The sequence below is a fragment of the Mesoplodon bidens genome (genome assembly GCF_964165515.1).
Source record: "Mesoplodon bidens genome assembly, chromosome: 13".
Lineage (NCBI taxonomy): Eukaryota > Metazoa > Chordata > Mammalia > Artiodactyla > Ziphiidae > Mesoplodon > Mesoplodon bidens.
Window position 1 is genome coordinate 21,917,404 of NC_138169.1, and position 18,092 is coordinate 21,935,495.

At 40.5% G+C, this 18,092-nt stretch overlaps 1 protein-coding gene across 2 annotated transcripts in view; it reads right to left on the bottom strand.

Annotated features, from left to right (window-relative positions):
• PITPNB (phosphatidylinositol transfer protein beta) overlaps window positions 1-18,092 on the bottom strand; it is a 61,354-nt gene that overhangs the window by 14,414 nt on the left and 28,848 nt on the right. For both annotated transcript variants that reach the window (XM_081252177.1, XM_081252176.1), the window contains one exon: window positions 7,009-7,086. In XM_081252177.1, the coding sequence (XP_081108303.1) occupies window positions 7,009-7,086 (78 nt within the window). The remainder of the gene's footprint in view (window positions 1-7,008; window positions 7,087-18,092) is intronic.

An 18,092-nucleotide genomic window follows, 5' to 3' on the forward strand; every position in this document is an offset into this window, starting at 1 on the left:
GGGCTCGCTGCTGGCGCAAAGCAAAGTTTCCTCTTTGGCCTTAAACAATACAAATGTTTTCTGATTCTTTCCTCCTTCATCATTTGAAAAAATAACCCCAAAGCAAATAAAGGCAAAATCTGAATTCAGATCATTCACACCTAATTCCAATCCAGCCCAAACCTAACACTTCCTAACCTAATGTAGCAGTAAATAAAATTATTCTACTAATGAAAATACAAGTTTTATACAGATTATAGCATGAAAATTTTAAAAAACAATTGAAAATAAAAGGTAAAGAATGGTTGGTCACCAAAAGATAAGAATCAGAAGTTCTATAAAAAATAAAGTCATGGGCTAACATAAGAACCCAAAATGATCACCCATCTCTACACGATTTAAATTTCATCTGTAATACTAGCTCGTTGTGAAATGTTTCCAAAATTGTATTTAAATAGTTTGTGTATTCACTGAATTCCTTACATTTCACTTTTCTAACTATAAATGAAACCCCTAAGCTCAAATCATGTTTTTAATTTAACGACACATATTAGGTTACTCTGAGGTATGTGGATGAGGCCTAAGGGAGAGTAATGTATACTGAAGCCACACAACGTAACTAAACAAAACGCAGGGTGTTTAATTGGAATGGTGAGCAATCAGCCCATGCTCTCCACAAGAACTACTTCCTCGTATCTGTGACAAACAAATACATACAAATGCAAAAGAGGGGGAAAAAAAACCACCCAAAGGCATTCTGCAAACTCATTTCCTAAAAATGTAGTCCTCTCACAGCTTCATCCTACATGTCAACTGCACATACACTTTTTCCTATTTAAAATGTGTTGGGATAAAGACAGAATAGGTATAAGCTACATCTAACCAGCGTTAATATTTTGCAAGGACACAGCAGTTTTTATAAGGCTCCCTTCATATTTCAATTTTTCAATTTTAGGCAATCTGAACGCTCAATTTCAGCTGCTGATTTCATAATGTTAAGTTTCCAACCCAGATTTCACTAAGAAAGTTAAAAATAAATGCACTGCTGGGGCTGTTGCCAGTGCACCCATCAGTAAATATCAACACAAGATTACAGAATGTATGTGGAGTATGCGTACTGAAATTTCAAGCAAAGCCTGATGCTACAATTCACAGCCATTCCCTCAATTTGGTTTAGATTTTGGTAGCCATTTGGACAGACCAACACTGGACATTATATTCTCTGTAAGTACATGGCAAGTCCAACACTGATTTTTATTTGGTTTAAGATAGTTAACTTGAATTCAGCGAATACTTACTAAGTATCTGTAAATATCTACTATGAGCAAACCCCGTGCTCAGCACTGCACATATCAAGTGAGCTGGACACAGAGCCTACCGCTGAGAGTTCGGAGAGTGACGGGGGGGACGAGGAGCTGGGGGAAGGAAGGGAGCATGAACCCATGAACCGTCAGGTGGCGACCTGACGCAGGACACACCAAGCTCCATGAGCAGGTCATCAACAAAGGACTCGGAAGGGTTCAGGGCAGGAGATTCCTAACTGGTTGGGCAAATGCTAACTGTTAAATGGGAGAAGTAAATGTGAGATAAAGTTCAAAAGATTAAACTAATCGTAGGTTAAACTAATTTCACAAAAATAGACAGTAAAGCTTACTTACTGCCTGTGAGAGAATGATCAGTCACATTTTCCATGCCTCCAAACTTAGTATTTTTGTAGCTCACACCCATTTTACTAATCAGAACTTTACTAAGCATGTGCTTCATGCCTGTGTCCAATTACTTCCAGGAGTGACACCAGGTACAACTGAAATCACAAATTCACGCTTCAAGTGAAACTCATGAAGAAAACTTTATGGCCCTGACAGTGTCAGGAAGACACTCCGCAAGAGGCCCATCCTGTCAAATCACTCCTTGAACCTGAGTGAGACATACCATCCGTCCACGCCTAGTCCTTGGGCTCTGCCTGAGAACAGAGGCATTCGGTACCGAGATAAAGCTAGAACTAAACATGTACCGCTCCTGGGGCACTTAGCTTCTGGAAGACACAGAACGGCTTTTTTGGTGTCCTCTTAGGAGTTGCATAGTTGATACATACTAAGGGCAAAATGCCTATTTTTTATACTGAATTAAAAAGCTAGTTGCCAAACCAAGTACTCAAAAAAAATGAGCCATGTTCTAAGGTCTGCTTTAGTATACATAAGCCACAGTGTGGTCAACTAGAAACTAATTATTAAGCCTCTTTATACCACCCACTATGGGTTTCAAATGTGAGATTACAGGGAGGGAGCACGTTTAAAATGCCTTCACATCCCTCCTGGACTCAGAGCCAGGTCTAGATGAAGACACAGGAGAGCGCCCTCAGCCTTCCTCCTTGGGCGGCTCAGTAAGAGACAATGCTCATTAGCCTCTAGAGGACGAGGATGGATGATCTGGGCTGCTTTCCTGCCGGTCTCTACCTCAGAGATTTCCACAGAGGGGTTTCAAATTCTCCCTCATCCCCTACTTCCATTCTTCCCATCCCCAGCCAACAGAACCTTGTGGTATCTCTACTTTAGGCCACAGACAACCAAAACTGCCTTCTTTTCACAGGTGTGGGGGGAGAAGAGAAAGGAGTCTTGGCAGCACAGCAGGAAACACATCAGCATCCCCATAACCCAGAGATGGCTGCCCTCCACCGGCTTGGAGAATCCAGAACGGCCTCCGCGGTTAAGTCCAAAGGAATCTAAAGCGTGACTGCGCAGGCGAACTGTACAACAAACTGCTCTGCAAGACCAAGCTCCAACTGCCAGAGCTTTTACATAGAATCGAATTAACTGACAGAGAAGACTAACTGCACATGTCTTTATGATTAGAAAGAGAATATTTATATAAAGATATATAAAAAGATAATATAAAAGCCACCACAATTTCTGCATCAACTTCTTTACTCGACCTGATCCCCTAATACCCCAATGTTCAGACACCATTGAGTCTTCTGAAACATGTCAAGCACTGTAAGGGCTCTGCAGATGCTTTGGCAAAGCCTCTTACAAAGACCTTTACAGGCCTAATTATTAACTATCATATATATGTAGACACAGAGGCTGAAGTCTTCATGAGGCATCTGGATTAAATGAAGAAAAAAATGAGACCTTGCCATAATCTTCAAAAGTGTTGTTTCAGTTGGTTAAAATGACAGCTCCTCACCTCATCAGAGAAGGCAAACTGGAGAGCTAAAGGAATCCACATGCAAATGGGTAAACCATTGGTATTGGTAGTCATACCAACATCACAACCCCCGAAACATAAAATGAACCAAAACATGGACACATGCACACACACACGCACATGCATGTGTGGTGCTACACAGAAGACATTTACATCCATGAGAAACGCACAATTTTGCCTTGAAGCCAAAATCTTTATAGGTCATAAATCACTCTCCTATTACTATGCAGAGTCACTTAATCTTAAGTGTTGAACCCTAAATAACAAAATATAATTCACATGCTCAGATTTAAAAAATTCTTTTTTTAGAGGGAAAATGAATACGTATACAACTAAGGTCTGCACCTCTGGGTTTGTAGTTTTTAAAAAAATTTTAAAGTATGTATCATACCATAAACTAAAAAAAAGTCTGTACTCCTAATACATACAGGTAATATGAAAATCGATTCCCTGGCAATCCCGTGATCCCCTGCTAGCAAAGGCTCTCTAAACTGTGTGGCCTCTGCTTTATGGCTGACCCGAGTCAAGCACTCATTAAGCATTCATAACCACGAGGGGTAAGGACAGGTGAACCAGGACACGTTCGACAGTCCCCAGACACCAGAACCAAAGGAACCCTGGACACTAGACAAAGAAAAGGAATAACTGTGTCATAAATAGGGTAGCATATTCACTGACCTCATTAACCCCAGGAGATGATAGAGGATTTTTATTTCCAAAGACAAAAGCATGACAACAATGATAAAAGCTACCATTTATTGTGCACTTCCTCTCTGCTGGGATTATAACATTCATTATTTAGTCCTCACACAAACCTGAGGCAGTTACTAATATCATTCCCATTTCAGAGGTGTGGAAACCGAGGTTCAGAGTTAGGGTTAAGTTATTTAAGTCACAACTTGTGATAGATTCACGATGGGTTTTTAATGGATCTCCCTTAGTGCCACTGTCACCTAACAGATTCCCTGACCACTGGAAACGTATGACAGGTATTAAGAGAAGTATCAAATTCTGGAAAATACCACGAATAAGAGAGCCACACAACTGCCATGATGCAGGAGGGCAAAACGGTGCAGATTGGTGAGTCGGGGTCTCTGGATTAAGAGCCAGAATCTGCTATGTCTCCATCCTTTACACATCTCTGTGACTAGCACTGAATCAGGTGCTACAGAAATGGCAGACGTTTCTCCTGTAACTATTATTCATGTTTCTCTGGCCAAGTTTCTAATCTATAAAGTGAAGCAGCTGTATTTACCCCACAGGAAGGTTGTGAAGATTAAATACAACCTTGTCTAATGCCTGGCACCAAAAAAAGGCTTCTTTTCCCTCATCCAGTCTGGTGCAGACAAGCATTAAATACTGCAATGATTCAGAAGGAAAATATCACTGTGGGATAAGTAAGGGAAAGTTTCAAAGCGATCACGGGGTGTGCACTTAGCTGTGACTACCCTTTGGAATGTGTGCTGGTAAGGTGAGTCTCTGCTGAGGGGCATGGAGGGCCTCTGGAGCGGCAGAGGAACCACCAGGCAGCACTTAGACTGGAGCATTCTTCTATACGATCCTGGGTGAGTGGGTCCAGAACTGGGTTTCTTCTTCCTTTTTGCCTTAAGTACCATGTATTTCTTCCCTATTCTCATACTTCAGAAGTATAGAAACCTTCAACTATTATCCTTCCCTGGTGCTCCCTTTGGTGCCAGGCAAATAGGGCCTGCTGAACAGCTGCAGGAGATGCTGATAAGAGCAAGTCAGTCCACAGGTTCCTGTTTTTCTATATGTTGTATCATCAGCTAGTCAATCCTTCTTACTCTTTAGTTTCTATCTCAGCAGTAAGCGATGCTTGTAAGGCCAGTGTTAAATCTCAGAGAAAGACTTCTCCTCTGACTTACTCTTGACTACCTGAGTTATTTCTGAGATCACAGTAACTCACTGAAATTCAGTTAAACAGTAACCCAACTTATGAGAGTAGCTGCACCTACTATCTTTTGGCTTAAGTCAACAACCGACAGGCAAATCGGTAGAATGGTATCACTACCAGCCAGCACTCTCCCTGAGAAGTAAGCTATTGTTTAACCCCCTCACCACACACACACACACATGCACACACGCGCACACACACGCACACACACACAAAATGGGGCAATAATTTGCTATACTGCAACCTGAAAAAATGCAAAATTTCACAATTTCTAAAAATGAAACCTATTCTAGAATTTTAAGTAACCATTAATGGATAATACAAGACAAAGCAATGTTAGTTAAAAAGGTAAAAATCATAAATAAAAAAGCAGTAAAACTCATATTCCAAGTTCCTAAAGGTTGGAAATCAGGTAAAAGTCATAGTGTCAAACTACCCTTGCTGCCTGTTATAAAACTGGTTAGGAGGTCCTACAGGAAAGATGTGCACCCAGACACAATAGCCCACCACATAATATAGCATCACCTTTTCAAGTTTATACCTGAAAAATTGACAATTTGAAGAAAATTCAATATTTAATCCACCTCCAAGTCTCAATTTCATGGCCCTCTATTCCCTGAAAAGTATCATCAGCTAAAGAGCTGGTACTTATTGGGGCCAGAAGGCCTTTGAGAAGATATGGCAACCTTAGAAGCAGACACCTGTCTGCTCTAGCATAGCACTCTCTTTTAAGGCCAGTGTTAAATCTCAGAGAAAGGCTTCTCCTCTGACTCAGGCTGAGTTCTAAAGTTCACAGTGAGAAATCTTGAAAGGGGTGGGGAATTTTTTTTTTTTTTAATCCATGAGAGTAAATTTAGAACATGCATACTGAACTTGTTCCTTAATTTTTTTTTTAAGTGACATATATCACTTTCTGGGTATTAAAAGTCTCTAGTCATGGCCATTAAACTGAGAGAATCTTGAACCAAACTCTATCCAGAGAACAAATGTGAAAATAATTATGAATCATTTCTTATAGAAGAAAGTCAGACTTATTCTTCATTTTAATTGATGTGCAAGACTGTCCAAAACAGTCTAACACCCATGGAGAACCACTCACTGGGTTCTTCTTGTGGGGCTGTTACAGTAATCCCCTATCTGCAAGCAACAATTTGAACCTAGACATCATTTATCGATGACCTGTGACTGGCTTCAGCATAAACAGATTGGTTACCAAGTACAACCCTGTTGGCGGAAAGTCTGCTCTGGGCATGTTTAGGTTTTTATGCTCCTCTTCTCCTGTCAAATTAGCTGTAATAACTTGCCATCAACACATTAAGCCTTCTCTAAGGGGCTGTCACTTAGTTTAGCGGATGTCTTTAAAATCCATTATATTTCTATAGCAATTTACATGATTACCTTAACATTGCTTTTCTTACTTTCATGAATAAAGTAAGGGTGTGCTTTTTATTAGAAAACAACTACTTGCCATCAAAATTGTTCTCTGGTGCCCTGCTTTCCGAAATATAACTATTAAAAGGCCAGGAACACGAGACCGGGGAAGGGGAACTTGTTCAGTTTTTACTAAGACTAAATTTAAACTATCAACCTTCACTTAACATGGATTTTTGTACTGCTTCAAGTCTCAAAAGAGAACATTACAATCCCCAAAGACTAAATCACTTGTCTCTTTTAAGAGTTATCAGAATAGCATTATGCTGAAAGTGACAGCCTGGCTCTGTTCTGTTTGTTAATGCAGCACAGACTTGCTGGCCAACTGCAACTGGCTGTGAGTCCTTATCGCAAATAAAACTATTTTTGTGCCATTTCTGTTTTTCACTTAAACGTCACCAGCTCTTCCAGACTCAGGACCTGTCAAGTGTTCTGTTGCCAAGACTCTGCCTGTCAGAAAGGTCAGCATCCAGTACCTTCCAGTTGGGTCCCAAAGGGCCTCTCTTGGTTTTGACTGACTGGAATAACGCTGGGTCTTCATCAGCTTTGTAGTCCTGCAAAGCAAAACAAAGTCAGAAGCAGAGAAGAAAACCAGAGAAAATTCTTTAACCTTGCCACAACAGCCCTTTGCAGCTACTAAACACATGACAGAAACTGACGGGGCTTACTGTGCTTTGCATAAACGCAGGAAAATGTTTCTATACGATATTAAGTTCTCAGTTTGGTTCTCTTTGCTTTAAGCTTTTACCTTGTGGCAAAACAACTACATAATAAAAAGTAATAAAAGTCCTGACTAACAGTCCACCATGACTGGTTGCTGGATAGCTATCTCTAAGAAATCTTCCAAAACTTTTCAACTGTTTCAGTATTTTGATATACATATAACCACACTCAAGAAATACAGCCGACCCATACCAGTTTTCACAACACCCATAGATGAAGACACTGGACTCTAACGCCTGCTGGAGAGCAACCACCATGACTGGGAACACCGATCAGAACCACAGATGCTGTGGCATCCCCTTGAGCCCTGCCACGGCTGGGTCTGTGGTGGATGCCTCAGTTAGGAGGCCAGCCACTCCAAAGCCTTGTTCGTGGAGAGCCATGGGTACACAGGCAAACCTTACGGACTACACTCATGTCAGCCCTGCAGTGCCAAGTGGGGTGAGCGAGGGCTTTACGACTCCATATGGGACTCAGTTATATCATGCCATAGGGAACAGCCCTAAAATCTAGGTTTTATAGGAGGTTTTGGTATGTAAATTCTGTTTCCCTTAATATCCTCTTTCTGATAGAATGGAAAACACGAAAGGAGTAAACCTTTTTAATCCCATCTGCTTTACAAAAGTTCTCTTGTCATTACACACATACATACACACAATCTACAGACAGAAATAAAAAACTACTTTTGAAGAGCTAACATCCAGATTTAAAAAAAGAAATGAGTTGTAACAGTAACAGTGAACAGAGGTCAGTTGAAAATACTACAAAAGGAGAGCCTCTTTCTTGAGCAGAATTTTTAAACCAGGGGTCCTTCACAGCATTTATGTAGGGACCTCATACTTTGAGAAAAATGCCCAGACAAGTCAGTATGAAAAAAAAAAATCATTGTTTTAGAGATAGGGGCAGTGCAAGCACTGAACACATGCCAAAGCATAATACAAACTTTCAAAATCAAAGAAAACATGCTGAGAAGCAGCCAATCAAGACTCAACAGTTATTCAGTAAATGCATATGACATGTTAATAATTCCTAAAGAGAAAGTTATAAATAAATTACGTGAGGAAGGAGGAAAGTGAGGTTCGGTAGACAACAAAACTTTAAAGAAAGATAACTGGGCAAATGTGTGACCTTGAACTCCTACTGCTGTCTTCTAAGAAGCTACAAAAAGGCCCCCCAAGAGGGTCAAGACGATTACACAGGCAAACTTGGCTGGCCATGCCGGGCCTTACTGCTAAAATACGCAACAAGGCGCAGCTACAGGCACGAGGTCAGTCAGCACTGTCCAGGAATGACAAACTGGGATGAGCCAACTGCAAGGAGTCAGACAACTGGAGTTAGCTGGTGTGTCTGGGCACATGAGCAGAAAGTTCAATTACTGTCAGCTAACACGAATTCTTAAATTCCAATTTAGAACCGCACCCTAAAAATTAACAACTTCACTGCTGACTGAGAAAAGAATCAACTGTACAGGTGGTCTCAAGACCTGGATTCAGTGAGAAATCAGCTGTCCTACTAACAAATACTTGTAACCCCATAACACATTTTCTTCTAGGTTAGAGGCTTGGAAACCCAGAGATAAACTCAGTTTCCTCCAAAACTGAAAATATTTAACATTATATCAAATAATCACTTTTGACATCATCTCCCTCGATTCAAGGTCTATTTATTGAACAGCCATCACAGAAAAGGTGCATTACATATGCAACATGCAGTGCACAGGATGCTAAGCTAAGAGGTAGTCTAAGGGATCTAAGGACACAAGGAGAGCCAACACCTGGTTCTGGCTCCTAGAAAATCAGTCTAGCTGGGAGCAAAGCAAGAGAGACAAAGAAAAGGTAATCGAAACCCCAAGGACTACATGTTGACTGCCAACACAGAATGGAGAGGAGAGTTATAGAAAGAATTGAAAGCAACCGACACCAGCCAAGGAAATGTATTTTTAAAATGAGTTTTAACATCATGTTTAAAAGTAGAAAAATCTTACTGGTAAAGAACACTGTGTTAAAATTTTTGATGATAAAATTTTAATTATCTGTATAATGCCCAGAGGTCTGACCAGTGTTTAACATTTAACAGTTCATCCCATTTGAAGGAAAAATACTTCCTTTTTTCTTTTTTACTAACTGGGGTGTGACCTTACTGTGGGCATGATGCTCAAGTTTTTGTTTTTTACAAAACCGAAGATATTATGGAGCCTGGCATGAGTTGAATAGTAAACACCACATTTCCTGAATCTAAGAGGCTGCCAGTTACAGGATGCTCCATTATTTTATGTACCATTAAGAAGGAAAACACTAAGCCAGTAAAACATGCCACAACTGGAAGACAGATCTGACAAAACAGAGACTGCAGAACTATCTCTGAGGATGCTAAACTCACCAGCTCCAAGAGAAAGAAAAAACAAAATCCACAAAACAAAGTGTACTCAAGTATCAGTAGGGCTGACAGTATACAATAAGGGTAGTACATAAACCAAGGCAGAACTAATTTAAGAAAAGCGAGCTTGGTCTAAAAATTGTATCAGCATAAATTATTTTCATGTAGAGGTAAACGAATTAAGGGGTGACTCACCCCAGGAGGTGGGTCTAAGCATGATTACAGCACCAGTGAATGTGAAAATGTAAGCAGTTGGATTAGATGGACTTTTGGACAACACTCCTTTCTCCTTCCTAACCCCACCCAGCTCCATACCAGGGCGACACCTTAAGGGATTTTCAATATCTATCTGACATAGATTAATTAACTGAAGAACATGGAATAACACTTTAAAAGTTCTCCACTCTGGACCTAATATACTGATCCTGAAAGTTTATTTCCGAGACTTCATTATTAGTGCTGTTTGCTGGATAACTTTTCTGAACTATGGATTCACAAAATTATAGAGGTGAACTGCACCTTGAAGACCACCCAAGTCGCTTCAATTCACAAATGAGGAAACCACAGTCCTCCAAGAAGGTGGCATGGCTCACCTACCTGAGGACTTGAACACAAGCCTTCTTACCCTCTGTCCTGGGCTCATTCTAGTCCAGCACACAGGAGGACAGCAGAAAAGTGTCCACAAAAGCCAGATAAGCAAAACACATTTCAAAAACACCAAGAAGCAGCAGCACCAGAGATACCAAAGTGGATTTTCCTATAAGGCATGAGTGTGTGCATATAAAATATCACACATACACATATATACATATATCTCCAAAGCTAAGTCTTCCCTCTCTGCTTTTTTCTCTTGAATACAAAGCAGCAAACATTAAGGATATACTGAAAATGCAACAAAACCCAATTATTAACAATAGCACCTTAACCTTGACAGATGAGGATAATGCATCTTGTCAAAACCTAGGAATTTTTTTGTGCTTTTTAATGTTAGTTTGAATACGTAAATGTTTAATCAGTTGAATTAAGTAGCAAGATATTAAAAAGCAGGGAGCAGGTGTGGTTTTAACAACCTCAGTTTTGTATCTCTATAACAAACATTTAATTTTTTGAACAGTATCTTTTTTGCTACAATTTTATTGTTGGGTAGCTAGTTTGGTCTTTCTGTATGTGGAAACCGGCCGATTTATATCCGTATCACAATGAACAAATATATTCCTTCATGTATGACAGTTTCAGCATACAGAATGCAACCTCCGCTACCAATTATAGCTGCAAATGAGCAATAGTGTGGAATGAGACAGCCTGCTGGCTTTGTTAGTATTCTGTCTCCTTTGGGATCCCGTGGGGAAAGGGGAGGCTCTGATGAAGAGAAGCCCTTGGCTCATGGTTTATTGTGCTTGCCACCAGCTGCAGACTTCTCATCTCATTAGTTCTTTTAGAATACTGTGGGTGAAGACAGCTGTAGCCTACTTGAGTCTTCAGCTCCTGGGTATTCTGAAGGATGAATTTGCTATGCACTTTCTGTAATCCTTGGGAAAAAAAAGAAAGCAAATTCACTAGGCCAAGGAAATGTATTTTTAAAATGAGTTTTAAAATCATGTTTAAAAGTAGAAAAATCTTATTGCTAAGGTGCACTGTGTTTAAAAATTTTTATGATCAAATTTTAATTGTCTGTATTAATGCCCAGAGGCCTGGCCAGGATAAGGAAGAGTTTAGTAAAACCATCATTATCAAGTTAGGTGTAATGTCCCCAGACACTGCTTGCTCCACCAGTGCTAGCGCCTGAACAACAGAAAAACACAATGGTATCAGCATAAGGTAGATTCAGATAAGTGTTAATACAGCTCTATTTAATTGAAAACTCTTATTTAAGTAAAAAAGGCAAGTCAAGACACCCTTTGGAGAACAAATAAAATAAAATATGGTAAATAAATGGATTACTGAGACTCCATGCTAGAGCCACAGATTACATTAATTAAATTCTTATAAATAACTGTTTTCTGTCACTGGAATACAAAAGTTGTGCTACCTCTTGGGTGTACATCTGTTACTCACTACAGTTCTCAATAGAAACTCTCAACAGAAACCAGATTCATTTTGAAGACAAAGAATATTAGTTTTATGAATCTTTTAGCATAGTGGCTGTCCCCCAAAATGCAAGTAAAAAATCTGTGCTGAGCCAACCCAATGTCCTCGAGCCAGACTGAACTCATGATTATAAATGGGGGAGTGAGGAGGTGATGGGGGTAGGCTGGTAAGAGCTTCTTAACAGCTTGTGGAAAAATCGAGATGAGCTCCAGATACCAGAAACTGCTTAAAAAACCATGCCTGGGGCTTCCCTGGTGGCGTGGTGATTGAGAGTCCGCCTGCCGATGCAGGGGACGCGGGTTCGTGCCCCGGTCCGGGAAGATCCCACATGCTGCGGAGCGGCTGGGCCCGTGAGCCATGGCCGCTGGGCCTGTGCGTCCGGAGCCTGTGCTCCGCAGTGGGAGAGGCCACAACAGTGAGAGGCCCACATACCGCAAAAAAAAAAAAAAAAAAAAAAAAAAAAAAACCATGCCTGGATTACCACAGGTGAGGTTACAGTGAACTAAGGAAAGGAAGAGTGCCCAATCCACATGCATTAGCAACTCCTTGACACCTGCTCTCCCCAAAGAGAAACAATCCTACAGGGTAAACAAAAACTTGAGAGAGATGTTAGGATCCTGCAGCCTGCTGTAAAATGCCTTCCTTTAGCACAAGATGATTAATTAGGTGTCTATTCAAATAGCTCAAAGATAATCATTAAGTTTAAAATGCACAGGTATTGCTGCTCAACTTAGCAAAGCTCATTTCTTCTAATCACATCCTAAAAGTAAAGACCAGGATGGGGGAAAGAGATGAATTAAACATGTAGATAAACAAGCAACATCATTTATTAGCACTGCCCTGTATTTTCCAGTACTGTGGCACTTAGAAAAAAGGAGTTCCCAGATCCTATCACCACTGACCCAGTGCATAGCTAACTGGAGCTGAGAAAACTCAAGCCAGACTCTAAAAGGGAAGCCCATTAAAAAAAAAAAAAAAAAAAAAAAGTTTGCATTAAATTTTGCAAGTAACAGAGGTGTAAAGAGAAAACATTTACTAACTTGTTTAAGAAACTCATTTCAACAGTTATTTTCAAATAAGCAGTTTTCTTTCCTATTTTTAATCACATCTCCCCAGTGACTCCTCACCCTTTCAGGTTCCCACATAGAGTACCATTAATGTAGTATAAGTAAATCTCATTAATTCAGGTCCTACCACCTTGGAATTCATAATAATTCGGACAGGGGCTAGACTGAAGTTTATCTTTGCATGATCTATGAAAAAAAGATTTGCTACACAAATTAATAGAGTAACAAGATCTCAGGAGGGCTGTTTAAACAGTTCAGAAGTGTTTTAGAGCAATTCAGAAGCATTCATTTGCATATAATTATTATGCTAATTACAAATCATTCTTATCTATTCATTAAAGCAGATTCCCAAAGGACCACTAATTGTCAATAACTTGTTGGCCTAGTTTCTGTTACTGAATGTACCTCAGAGGAACAAAACTGCATTAAAAAATATTCTCTAATTCAACACTCTCATTAATCCTTACTGGCTTTCCACCAATGAATCCTTAAAGCTGAATTTTTAAACAACTGCCCTGAGAACTGAGAAATGCAGTCAAACCTACACACCCAAACAGAACACTTTCTTGTAATCTTTTCAATCTCATAGAGACGCTGCACAGAGACCTGGGGTGGGTGAGCTTGGCAGACAGGGGAGGGGGACAGACGCTGTCAGCAGAGGTCTGTGCTGAAAGGTGGCCACAGCCTAGAGCACTGCTGGGCTAGAGCACAGCTAGAGTAATCGCCTCCTCCATTCCTTCTCATCTTGTCCGAATCACAGCCAGAGCCTGCCAACACTGTCATGTTTATGAAGGCAGACCCCCAAAGCCTTTGGAAGGTTGCAAATTGATAGAGAAAGAGAAAAAAACTCAGAATTTCAGTTACGAAAAGAAGTTACAACAAAAAGCCAGATGTAACAGACTCCATCTCCTACAACCTGGCAGGGAAGCTAAATAGTTGGGCTCCAGAGGCTGGGCTCCTGGAGAGCCCAGGGCTGGAGGGTACTCCCCAGCCCTCCTCTCAGGGGTCAGTAGGCTACTGGTTTGGATAAGCCTGTGTTTCATACACAAATATACAATATATTTGTTACTGTTACATTATATTTATTATTATATGTTTATATAGTATAGCATTTTAAAATGAAGACATTTTAAACTCTTAAAACCAATGAAACAAGTTTCAACATACCAACAAGTCAGTTTTTTTTTTTTAAGATGATTGTTAAATATATATTTTAAAATTAAACCGCGTATGCCTAAAACATAAACAATATGTTTAGGAAAATTCTGCTGAACATAAATGCATTTATTTCCTTAAATGACAGCAGATCACAGAACATATTACATCAAATTCCTTATAAAATGGGAACGTCCTTTTGAAAATTCACAGGGTGAGCCCTCTCCAGTAAAATGTCCATTTTGGTTCATGATTTGGGCTTCAGGCACAGCTGCATCTAAATCCCAGGACCCCATTAATTCCATTAGCACCAATTTAACAAACACTAAATGGGAAATAATTGCAGAAAAAATTTTTAACTTTTTTTTTTTTTTTTTTTTACAGCAAGAGCAAAATCTGATAAGCAGCATCATTCTTGCTACCATTTTAGGAAAACTTACTTATGTTCCAGGCACACACTTTCTCCTAGTTAACCCTCACAACCTTGGAACAAAGTTACTAACACTGGGGGTGAGGAAGTGAAGTTCCTTGCCCAAGTTCACGGTGGCTGAGCAGAGCCGGGACTCAGATGCTGCTCTGTGGACACCCAGGCACCACTAAACTTTACTGCAAAAATGCGATGTGATTTACACTTCATCACTTGATAAGACTCAAGTACCCTAAGGGATGTTTACTCCCATTCAGTCTAGAGAACCTCTCCTTGAGGGCTTTACACTGCTGAAAAGGGCTTTTATAAGGAATAGACTTTAAAAACTTGATTTGGAGCTGTTTATGCTAATTTCTTTAAAAATATCTGCCGTTAGCTGCTCAAAAAAAAAAACCATTTTCTAACTCTTACCAGACAATTTCTCCTCCCTAGGAACTACTTCACACCTGACCACCTCCACCACCCTCCCTGCTTTTTTTACTTTGAAATCATGGAAGAGATTAGAAGTAAACACCAATAACAGGTTCTAGTGGAAAAAGTATTTTCTGCAACATAAGCTTGTACACGCAGAGTTTTCAAGAGAAATTTTTAAATTCTTGCTAAGATTTAAGCAAGCATGAAATAAGCAATGTGCTCTTTTCCCACAAGAGGGCACTGCCATCCAACTATGCCTTCAAATACACAGGACATTCTCTAAATCCACCGCTGGATGCAAATCTAAGTGTTCCAGAGTACTTGACCATGTAAGGCAGCAGAATAAAGTGGGAAACATTTTCACATTTCTTTTTAATAAGAACCATGCTTACATTTATTTATATCTTCTTTGAGAATGGAGAAAAGAAAAAAACCTCTGTAACTCACTACGAAAAGGATCTTGACAATGATTTGCTTCACAGCACAGCGAAGGGAGATGAGATAAGCCTTTGACGAGTGAAGTTTCTTAAGAAAAAGCAAAAGCAAAACCACCACTACCTCAGAACTTGTACTTGAGTTGTTCTGTTTTTTCTCCAGAGGTCAAGGAGGCTACTACTACAAGTCAGAAGCTGGATCCCAGCTCTCACCTCTTTATGAGGCACACACTTTAATAAAGGGCTTTTGGAGCTCTTGCACGTATACCAGGGATAAGTTACACCCTTTCAAGATAGAAATGAGTGTCTAGGTTCATTCTAGTGGCAGAAGGGAGAGGTACTCTACTGGGTTGAGTGTCTGCTCATGCCAAGGAGACCTGAAGCATCTGGCAACCACAGGCTCCTCGCACTTGCTGGAGCCCGGCCACAGACTTCCAATAAACAAAGGCTCTCTTCATGGCTGAAGAATGGGGCAGCCACAGCTCTGGGAGGCAGAAAGCCCTTCTTAGGAAGTGAGAGGCAACAGCTGGAACAAAAGTAACATCTAAGATGCAGGCGCTTTGTGAAAGCTGTGAGCAAGAATGAACTGGAGTGACGGTCAGCGCTGACCATTTAGGGTTATCAGCTACCAATGGTTAATTCCGAAGTCTATTAGATTGACCCCAGAAGTGTCACTTTTGTGGCTCAAAAGCTGACAAATATTAACAATTTCATATGGTCTGATCAAATATTTAACTTTTTCCAGCCGAATTTCATCATGTTTCTGATTTTAAAGAGAAAAAATTTTAATCTTATAAAGATTATTTAGAAAGCATATTTTATGATTCTTACATTTCTTTAAAATTATGAAGTTTTTTTTTAAAGGCAGTGCAATAAAGCATATGTTGCCAAGACTATCTACTCAAATGTGTAACATCTGGGTACTGTCTCACAGAATGTCTGATCAAAAGAAAAGATATGCCCGAATCCTTCCTAGAGCACAAGAAACAAGCACTGCTTAAAAGTGTGACCAAAACTTACATGCCTAAATAAATTAAACCAAGTTTCATCAGCCTTCCATGGCTGACATTTAGGAAAAAAGTATGTTTAAAACGAGCTGTAACTTTAAAACAATACATACTCATGGTTTAAAACAATAATAAAGTGCCAGATTGTTCAATACTCAAATAATGGAATGGTGTTCAAAGTGAAAACAGCTAAATGGGTGGAAAAGGCAAGGCTTACATGTTCATTTCCAAAGGCAACCAAGATTTCAGGAAATCAGATACAGCTTAGCATACTTCTGCTCTCAACTAAAATGGGCCCACCAAAACACATTCGCCAAACAAATGGATCATAACCGGAGAACAAATGGTCAGTGCTGGAAAGAACAAGCAAAAAGCACAAACTTTAAAAGCCAATTCATTTTCCTGGAGACCACCATCACCACGGGACTCCTACAAGCGGCTTGGATGAGCCCAACAATCCCATTACTGCCTTTGGATACGCAATTAAACAGTGGGGGCTCTTCATTTAGTAAAGTACTAAACTCCAAATCTACCATCTAGTCAGCCTTTGAACCCGGACTTCGCAGGCACCCTGGAGCCCAGCACTGGTCTCTAACAGTTGTGAGAAAAAAAGCTCTTTGGTGGAGGGCACTTGACACCACCAGACTACACAATCAGAAAGAACGAACTCCAAGTCACTTAGAAACACTTTTAACATGTTCACTGATTAAGAATCTTGTAGGCTCTTCAGACAGATACAATTATTACTTTATCTGGAAAAATATTTACCACGCCAACACAGAGCAAATAGCAAGTTCCAATAAATGTTTGCTAAATGAACATGAAAATATATGAGTGGTGCTCACTGTTAAGTACCCACACCAAAAGACATCTTAGGGTCTCCAATCCTTCTATTCTGTTGTATGTATGCAAATTTCCAAATATGCCAGAGTTTAGCAGTTATGGATGGCGGTAACAAAGGCCACCGACGAAAGCTGCTATTTCCGGGGGCGAGAGAAGATGGATGGAAGAGCCAGCACTTGCTTGTTTTAAATAAATTGAGAATGCTCTTTATCAACATAATGCAAAGGAAGGAACAGCATACAGTGAGATGTTCTAGAAAAATAAGTCAGCAGCCCTGCTTTTGAGTCCATTGGTAACGTGGCTTGCGGAAAACTTACAGCACTTCCCTGAGCTGAAACTCCTAAACAGTAAAATTAGCGACTGGTGTGAATGTTTTGGGACCATGGCCTCCAATTGAGATTCCTTCTGCTTCCAAAATCCTAGAAGGAGAGTGCCCCCCTCTACAATGTTGCCCAGCAACAGCGTACTAGAGCACTTCCCAAGAGTGAGCAGAAATCACCTTAAGAGCTGGACAGAGACAGCCTAGGGCCTGGAAGGCTCTGACCTGGGAGGAGGAGAATTTACATCTCTAACAAGCTGCCCACTGGCAGACCTTGCTTAAAAGGAAAGCGTTTTGGCCAGAGTCCTAGCTAAGGTTCTGAGGGGCAAGCTTAGGACTTAGCCACAGCGTTCCCCAGAGGGCCTCAGGGGCCCTAAAAAGAAGCTTGTAACCTCTAAAGAACGTTCAGAGAACTGGACCAGTGGGCAGATCCAGCCACAACTGAGATCCATATATGTACGGCCTTGTGGCCGTGGTGGGGGTGTTCTCCAAAGGAGCCCAAACAAGTGGGGAAACTACGTAGGCTGGAATGGAGCAGAGGGGTTCCAGGCCCCACAAGGGAGTGAACTTTATGAGCAGCCCTGGCCTCTCACCTGGGAGTTCCTGTGTCCCTTGGGGTAGCAAGGAAAGAAGCGGGACTAGTGAGTGGAGCCACACTTTGCTCCAGGAGCTCCTGCTGAAAAAGCTGCTCAGGAGAAGTTTTCTAC